Genomic DNA, 9,898 nt, shown 5'->3' with positions numbered 1-9,898 from the left:
GTATTTATTGCAAAAATAAATGATAGGCCTATTGTGTTATATTATAAAGGAGGCTACAAATTTAAGTTTTGCCGATTAAAAGTTTCCAATATTCCAAAACACAGGCCCTGTAGCCTTACGGCATGAGAATTATGATCGTATTGCCATTCAACATGATTTGACCCTACCAGTGAGAGTTACCAGATCTTTGTGTAGCATCATATTTATAAGTGGATGCCAATAAGAAATCTGTTTTGAAGAAGATCTCACACTTCTGGCATCTGACATGGGTAGGGGTCATGCTTAAGCTTTATTAAACCCATCTTTGATTCTCCACAGATTTATCTGGATCTATGGCTTATTGCACAGAGAAAGAAAAGAAAAGTGCTGAAACAAAGTGCTTAGTTTGCAGCTTAAAGCAGAGCCCTCTCATTACAGAATAATCCACTGACCTTCTCACACCACTTAACAGTGTTTTCACATACTCGGACAAGTGTATAAGGAATGAGCCATAGGTTATGTGATTCTTTCTCTCATGTCAGATTTGAAGTAAAGCAGGATACTGTTGGTGGAAAAATAATAGTTGGCGTATAAGTGTTAAGTGACTAATAAGCATTAATTGGGAACATGTGGTATTTTGTCAAGCTTGATGGCATTATTTGTATTTTGTCAAGCATCGGATCAACCAAACAAAGTGACTCAGGACTAAATTGAGATATTACTGTGAAGGGATGACAGTCAAAACAAAGCCCCGGAGTGCACTGAGATGTGCTTAATGAATGTTTTCCTCACCCTTGCAATTATGTTGTCTGATTTCTGATCTATTTAATTGTTTATCCAATAATGCCCAGTTGGCTTAATTTATGAAACATGGGCAGAATGAATTTGTGTAAACAGTTTGCCAAATCATTATTATATCAGTTGTTGCAACAGTTTTGTCAACGTATACCTGTATAAAAAAAAGCAGAAATATGCATATTGTAAGTATAGACAGACAGACAGATAGATAGATAGATAGATAGATAGATAGATAGATAGATAGATAGATAGATAGATAGATAGATAGATAGATAGATAGATAGATAGATAGATAGATTCTGTAAGAATAAACAGACGGATGGACAGATGGATGGATATGTTCTGTAAGTATAGATAGATAGATAGATAGATAGATAGAATGTTATATTTTCAAATAATATTAAAATTAAAATGATTCATAATTCAATTTTATTATTATTTTATTATTATTAATTGATTGATTACTACCTTGATAAATTATTGAAACAAAAATTGTAATATATCTTTTATTGTGATGAGCTCTGATTTGAGCTCTTCTATGGTGTCAGGTTATGTTAATATAATATTCAATATATTTCAATTGATATGTCAAGAGTACAGTTTCTTTAACATTTCGCAGAAATCAGGTAACAATGCCTAAAACAGTCATATCGGGGAAACCCTTGTCCAAAGAAAACAGTGTTACCATGGAAACAAATAATTCACGAATAACAGAAGTAAACAGCAACAACAAATAACTCAGCTGTCTATCCATATATTTTCTTCTTCATTAAAACAGTCACGCTTAGACTTACATTGCTAAATCATGCATGTTTGCATTATAATCCTTATTTATTGTGTTTCTAGGATTACCTTTGTATGAAATGTCAGGTATCTTTATATTGATCCAGTGTTAAAAGAGCCATCGCCGTATTGTCTCCACTACCTGGGGCACGACACTTACTCCATGAGGTCTTATATTAACATGTCAAGGAAGGGTATCCATGTTTAAGTAAAGTAGACATAGAAACCAGGCCATTGTCAACTGCATGTCTTTGAAGGCCCACCATGTGTAGAGTTTCAAAAGTGCCCTCAGGCAGTCGACTATGGGACTTTATTCACAAAAGGGCTGGTCCTGAACAGAGGACACACCAAACTTCTCTGACCTTATTTCATTCAATCCGATCCCACAAAGGAAAGTGCTCTATAAAAAGACTCTTAATTCGCAAGAAGATCTCACAGGCAGAGGATACCAAAGCCAACCGCAAGCATGATACAAGGTGCGTACGTGTCCTAGGACGTGTAACTGTGGGATATGCGCTGAGCTCCCTGATGTACCAATGGTGACTAACTGATTTTGAATATGGTGTTATTTTCTTCCATGAACAGGTTCACATTCAGGAAACAACAGGAAATATATTCTCCTCAACATTTTCCTCGTCCTCCTAGCTACAAAATTCGACAAAAGCTTCCAGTTAACACAGAGCGATTGTGGATCAGATTACAGACATCCAGGTATAGTTTTGATTGATCATTTTGATGAATCACACGAAAGGTTGAAATTCTGATGATAGGCCTATCTAAATTATTTGATTTAAATGGGTTTTTTGTGTGTGTGTGCATCAAGTAAGACTTTATGTCAGTTTTTGTTCAACTAATCAGGTCGTTCTTGTCACGATAGAGTACACAGACATCTCGGTGGAATGTGGAACGGAATACATCAGTCTGGCCATCAGATTCTGTCCTGTTCTATACACTGGCTACAACGAATCAGAGTTGATCCTCAACAATGTCATAAATAACCCAGATTGCAAGGGGACCGTCGACACTACCGTCTCACCTCCAGTGGCCCGATTTAGGTTCCCGCTTAACTCAACCAGTGCCTGTGGCAGCAGTTTTATCGTGAGTAATACACTGAAGAGAAATTTCTTTATTTAGAGACAATTTTCACTCAGAAATTGCTAGTAAATTTTACAAAATATAAAAAAAGCAGATAGATAGATAGATAGATATAACATATCTTATTACACAAAGTCTAAACTAAAGGGTCCATCTGTTTTTCTCCACAGACGAATCAGAGTCCTGGGACAGGCGTATTCTCAGATTTCTCCAACATTGAGACGGTGAACATCAGTGGAGTTGTACGGTCGAGTGACATCACAACAGGCACCGTGACGTACAATGCCGAGCTGAAGTACTACTACTCGTGCTCCTATCCTCTCGAGTACCTGATCAACAACACTCGAGTGGATGTGTAAGCACTCATTTTCTCTCACGCTTTAGCAAACCAAGTGCAAGATCTGTTTACCTGGGATAAAAGAACAAAACTCACTGGGGAATAAGCGTCTTGGTGTAATATCACTCTAACAAATATTCAATCCAATCCATCCATGTTGTTGTCCTCAAGGGACAGGGAGACAATATAAAATTCACAATAGAGAAACACTATGACACATAGGCCATACACGTCTAGTCTGTGAGTTGTCAACGTTGAGTAATTGTAAGCTGATTCAAGTCAACTTTAACCTTGTTCTTTCTTCTCAAAGGTCCTCCTCCTCGATTGCAGTAAAAGACAACAATGGCAGTTTCATCAGCACTCTGAATCTTAGACTCTTCAGTGTACGTCAGTCCTTAAACTGGAGCTTCATGCATCTATAGATTAGATCAGCTAACAAAAGCTAATATCAAATATTTATTTATCTGAATTTATTTTGTTTCATTTCTCAGGACATAAACTACACCCAGCCTCTCCAAATGCCTCCCATTGGTATTGAGCTGAGGACAAATGTGTTTGTGCAAGTGGAGGCCACCAACTTGACCTCCCAGTAAGACATGTTTCATTGAGTACCATCCTGGCAGTAAATCGAGCAGTTTTGTGTTGAAGTTGACCATTATTATGTCCTTCACAGGTACTTTTTGCTGCTGGACAGATGCTTTGCCTCCGTTTCCAATGCACCCAGCACCAACAACTTCTTCAACCTCTTCGTGCCGTAAGTTTAAATCCTAAAACTAGTATTTTTAATATTATAATAATTCATATCTTTTTAATATATTGTTTTTATTTATTTTTAACCCAAACTACAATCATAATGCAGTACCCTTAGCTTATAGATAATGAATATGAATTCATTCATGAGAGCAATATGAATTTTCTAAAATTTTGAATTGAAGTGCAATAAAAGTGAAAGTACTGACTGACCCATCAAATAAATCCAATGCAAAATTTAACCCAAACTACAAACATAATGTAGTATCATTCGGTTTTGTTTTATGTTAACCCTTGAAAATGTATTGCGGCATGTATTCATATCGGTGCATCCCTAGTGCTGGACAATTACTATAGTCATATATCATGGTGTGTGAACATGGTACAATCAGAGTACATGTCCAAAACAACATAATACCATTGCACTATGTACAAAAGCCATGTTTGTAATGATAAAATCTGTCTAAAAGTGTTTGGAGGGCCTGAGACAGAATCATGTGTTTGATGATTTGTTTGATTAGATGTGAAATGGATCGGCTCACTAAAATGCTGGTGAACGGGGAGATGCAGCTTGCTCGGTTCTCGTTCCCTGCCTTCCGCTTTACAGAGCAGCAGAACCAGACAGTGTCGACGTACTATCTGCACTGCATCACAAGACTGTGTGAAATATCAACCTGCGCTACATTTAGGGTAAACACATACACACATACAACATAAACTCTCCATTTACATAATTTCTTCTTAAATTGGCCTGTTAGAATTTAAATTAAGACTAACCAGAATAGAAACACCTTTTGGCTTGGTCTGGATCATATTGTTTGCAAATGTTAGTGTCACTATACAGTGGTTTTGCCAAGCTTTGCTATTTTTCTGGGGGCATTTGAAGATATTTTTGTCCCCACAAAAATAGCAACACACACATACAATTCACCTACCCAGACTGGACTAACCAGGATCTATGACTCTTTCCATAGCAATGTCGCAAACGAAAAAGGAGAGACGTTACTCCCATCACTCCTTCAAATGGAGTCACAGACAGCACTACCATCACATCACCAGCCATCATCATACGTGCAGAGAACGGTACGTTCCTTCCCCTTTCGAAAACAAAATGAATCGTTAATCAAACACTACTGAGTTTTAAGTTGCCTACATTGCTTTCTGAGAAACTGACTCCATTCTGTTTATTTCATTTCAGTGGTGCAAACAAAAGAGGAAGGTGAGCATTAACTGTTTGATATATAAAACATGTAATATTTGTCCACTGATGGGGATTCAATTGATTAACTTAACTAAATACTAAATTAACCAAGCAAACATAGGCAATGATCAAGCGCTCTCCTTTAGAATGTTTATATGTAGTGTTTGTAGTTTGTTCAGATAAATCATGTGAATGAACCAGATAAAAAAGATGTGAGGAAGATCTTTTTATAGATGAATGTACAGTAACACTGCTGTCTATCACTGTTTTAGACATCATATTCTATTTTTATTTTTTTTATGTTTTAATTTAATGCTGACCCTAATTAAGATCAAGTTAAAAACCTTCAATATTTGTATGCAAGGAAACACTCTTATGAATAAATGAATTTACTATCAAAATAATAACAATACTATTAGATTATATATTTTGAATATAAATTTGTGATTATATATTTTAAATATATTGCTCCCTTTAGTAGCTTTAAAATGTCCTTCAAAAGTTTGGTGTCAGTAAGGTTTTTAAAATAAGTCTCTTAAGCTGACCAAGTCTCAATTTATTTGATAAAAAATACAGTAATGTGTTATTGTTCTATTTTATTATATTTTAAAATGTTTTAATATGAAATGTATTCCTGTGATTGCAAAGCTGAATTTTCAGCATAATTACTCACATGATCCTTCAGAAATCATTCTAATATGTTGATTTGCTGCTTAAGAAACTTTAATTATTATCAATATTGAGAACAGTTGTGCTGCTTAATTTTGGTGTGGAAACTGGATTCATTAATAAATAGAAATTTCAAAACACCATTCATTTAAAATAGAAATCCTTTAAAACATTTAAAAATGCCCTTAATTGCTAAACTAAAAATGCTAGGTTGTTTTAACCCAACTTTGGGTCAAATATGGACAAACCCCAACAATGGGTTATAAATGTAATTTAAAAATGTAACCCAACGGCTTGGTTTGTCCATATTTGACCCAAAGTTGCGTTGAAACAACCCAGCATTTTTTAGAGTGTAGCTACTTTTTGCTCGTAGCTTAGTCAATCTGACCTCATATGTCTTTGCATCTCAGGTGTGTCAATCAGCACGAAAAAACCTGTGGACTCCTCCGTGGGTCTCGGCGTAGCTGTGGGCATCCTGGCATTCGCCTGCATCATGGTCGTGGGAATGGGAGCACTTTTCTACAAAAGACACTGGCACAATGCACCTTCAAAAATGCTCCGGTGAGCTGAGATGCTCTGCTCCAAGAGAGGATCTCCCACCGCTCAGCATAGAACTGTTTTTTTTCTTGGTGAATAATCATAGCATATGGTTTAGAAGAGCAACAGTGCACTACATCAGCTCTACACATGAAACTTGCGTTTAAGTGTAGCTTGGATCTAGGGATACAATAAGAAAAGTCTGTAAAAATAGGACACAATGTACTGTGTTAATATGAAAGACTTTTCTGTATTGACTTTTCACAGGTGTTTTACATGTATTTTGAATTATGCATCGGATTGTGCTGTGTTTTAGGATTGAAGGAAATGTATAGAAACTTAACATCTACTGTCCTGGCAGAAAATTGCCAGTTTTTGTTTGTCTTACATTGTACATGTTAAAGCACAACCAAAACATAGCTTAAATCCTTAGCTTATAGCTAAGGCAATATGAATTTTCTGTGATTTCGTGTTTTCAGATTGAAATGCATTAAAAGTGAAGTAATGACTGACCCATCAAATGAATCCAATCCCAGTGAGCACACGCTGTGGTACCTGTAAAACACAAAAAGGAAGTACATTTGAATGTGTGTGGAGTGTTTGGAAGTGAGAGAGCTCTTTAAGACAGTTCCTAATACCTTCCAAAATGTTAAACTGTATGTGTTATTTATTAAAGACTACTCTTTATGCTTAAACCTTATGAAATGTTGACACCCCAGAATCTAAAATATACTCATGTACAGCCCAAAACATCCCTGCATTTGCAATGATTTACAATTTGTAACTTTTGAATCCACAGTTTTGAACATGTAGCAGAGTATGATAGATTCATTCTGCTTGTACAACTTCATAAATAAAGAAATGGGAATGAAAGCAATTTTTAATGAAAGTGAGCTGGAGGAGAGTGCAGCAATGTGTAGATTTTAGAGATGAAGTTATGTTTTTGGCTCTTGGTATCATTATAATTCCAATGGCAGGCTGAGCTCTTAAAAGTATAGATGTATATTTGTGACTCATCTATTAATGCATGCTTCATATGATTAAAGGCTGCTGGTTCAAGAACAAATCACTGTCTCCTCGAGTGAATTCTTACTTATTAGCATAAAATCATGACATCTGCAATGGAAATGGAATTAGCCTGAAAATATAATTTGGGCCTTTTGTGTTTGAATTATAACTAATAAGCACACTTCAAAACATGCCAGAGGTCAACTATTAATTGCATGTAAGGTCTGAAAGGTATAAATACATATTTAAAAGTCGTCTAAAAGGTGGTTTACCTTATATACTAAAAAAAGGAGCCTAACTAATGTCGGTCATGCAAATTCATTCAGTAAAAGGGGATTTTTGGGTGTCACTATTGCAATATTAGTATGGAAATCTGAAATGCAACCTGATCACAGTCTAATATAATTTTACTGTGACCTGTCAGATGAATTAATGTCTGACCTTTACATTGTCAGGTGACTTTACAGCAGCTATATGATTAACCTAATTTCATTGTTCTCATTGTTTAAGGAGTCTTAAGGGTCACGTTTTCATGTGTCTGACACCTGAAACTGCTCTCACAGCCATGATAGAGAAAACGTGACACTGTACTTCCTAAATGACCCACATAACCACAAAATTACACAAAACGATCAATCAACTGTGATCTCTCATGCAGATAATAGAGTGTTCTTTCACTACATTCATTTTATGCGGGTTTTTTTTTTTGGCCTTGTGATTACGACAGACACCTTGTCGAGTTCTCAGTGTGATGCCTAAAGGGGAAAGGACAGATTCTCAGACAGATCCACAGAGTGCCAAGTGCTAACACGGAAGTAGGGCACATGATGATTCATACTGTCAGATGTTGAACTAGGCCATCATTTTGTGGCTCGCTTTAAATCTCTTTGTTTCTCTTTCACTTTGTTTTGCAAGCATCGCTCGATATTTTAATGCCCTACTGACTCACCCGCAACCGGTTGAGTGGTTTTCCAAAGGAGAATCAAAATATAATAGATATTTTATTTTTAGGATTTATTAATCCAGTTATTATCTGCAGTGTCCCACATAGCACACAGCAGCTGCAGTTGCCAGAGACAATGTTTCAGAAAGCTCATAGCTGCATATTTCAGTAACTGATATAATGTTAATGTCCCAACCATCTGAACTACTAAACTAGATCATGGACAAGAACAGTAGCTAATAAATATGTAAAGACAGAGCAAAGTTAACACATCAGAGTAATAAATATGATAGTAAAAAATGAAATAAATTGAAACCGAACATTCTGTAAAACACAAACTGTAATGTACAAAATTAGAAAGAAAAAAAACATTAAATATAATCAAATGTCACTTCTGTGAGCACTTCCACCGCACATTGCGGTAACTTGAATTTTATATTTTATAGAACAAATTTAACAATATTTTACTGTAAAAGTTATTGTATTGTCTTATACATTAATCAAATGATATGGTAACTCAATTATTTTTACATTTTCACAGTATTTTGCCGTTTTCTTCAGTAAGATCAAAACTGAATTCTTTTTTAAATTTAATTTAGTAATACAGTATGTACAATTACAATGTCACTAAAACAAATGTATTGACGTTCTCTTTTGTTTTAGTATTATAAAGCTCTTTCAATCTTGTTAATGTCAGATTTTCTTGTATCTCTTTTGACAAACCTAAGCTGAATCCAGTTCAGATTTATCCACAGAAGCATTGTCCTTTCATCTCCACCTTTGTTTCAAGCGCTCAAGACAATAGGATGGAACTTCCTATTGAGGAAAGCTTATTCATTATTTAAAGGCCCTTCCTGCATCACAGGAGTCATAGCCAGTTATTAATGATATAGAAGGAGTGGGTGAGAGGACTGGAGGAGCAGAGTAATGAAGGAGGCAGAGGAGAGAGAGGGCTGTTCTTTGAACATCACTGCAGGAGCACTGTAAAAGCTTCAAAGCTCTGCGGCTTGAAGGAGACCTGCAGACTGAACACACGTAAGGGCTATATAGAGAGCTCTGAGCTCAAACCATGCGTAATCCTGTATGCCTCTCTAAAAACTCTTACAACAACGGGATATTCATCCTGTCTAAAGACCACCAGCAGAGAAATATCCCCAGGTCACGGTCACACCTCTAGACCCACAACTGAGAGGACTTTACAGAAAATAAAGGGCTTCAATTAGAAAATGCTTCACAATGAAACACTTTCTTCTTGAGGAAAGTAGCTTTAGGACCTATCAGCCTTTACCTGCTGTTAGGTTTGATGGAGTGTCTTTGACTAGTGCTCTATAGTATCCTTAAAAAAAAAACAGATTTTTTTTTACTTTTAAAACTTATTTTCGGAATAAAAATCTTGTAAATGTATTGAACTTAGTATTTTTTCCTATTATTATCATCATCATTAAAAAAAAAAAGAATTATATAAATGATTTCAGTCCGGATTCAGGCCCCGTCATAGCACAGAAACAGCCCTCGTTAAAATTACAAAAGACTTACTTCTTGCTTCTGACCAATACTAGTTTTACTTGATCTTAGTGCTGCGTTCAACACCATCATACAATACTCTTAGATCGACAAAATTACACTGGTATTTAAGAACAGGTCATTTATGGAGTGCTGCAAGGGTCTGTGTTAGACCCTCTGTTATTTTCAATTTATATGCTGCCACCTGGTAATAAGAAAACATGGAATTAGTTTCCACTGTTATGCCGATGATACTCAGTTATATATTTCATCATGACCAGATGAAATCTCTAAA

General features: G+C 35.8%; 1 protein-coding gene across 1 annotated transcript; it reads left to right on the top strand.

Annotated features, from left to right (window-relative positions):
* Positions 1-2,026: 2,026 nt before the first annotated feature.
* On the top strand, positions 2,027-7,119 carry LOC309488846 (zona pellucida-like domain-containing protein 1; the record flags this gene model as incomplete). Its single annotated transcript, XM_082157262.1, has 11 exons — positions 2,027-2,036; positions 2,146-2,271; positions 2,438-2,658; positions 2,826-3,010; positions 3,303-3,375; positions 3,484-3,581; positions 3,666-3,746; positions 4,264-4,432; positions 4,717-4,825; positions 4,941-4,961; positions 6,023-7,119. The coding sequence occupies 11 exons, from the start codon at positions 2,027-2,029 to the stop codon at positions 6,175-6,177; spliced, it is 1,248 nt and encodes a 415-aa protein (XP_082013388.1). The 3' UTR covers positions 6,178-7,119.
* Between the last annotated feature and the right edge of the window lie 2,779 nt (positions 7,120-9,898).

The sequence above is a fragment of the Leuciscus leuciscus genome (assembly GCF_965113295.1).
Source record: "Leuciscus leuciscus genome assembly, chromosome: 24".
Lineage (NCBI taxonomy): Eukaryota > Metazoa > Chordata > Actinopteri > Cypriniformes > Leuciscidae > Leuciscus > Leuciscus leuciscus.
The sequence above is the reverse complement of the archived record's forward strand: the minus strand, read 5'-3'. Positions and strand labels throughout refer to the sequence as shown.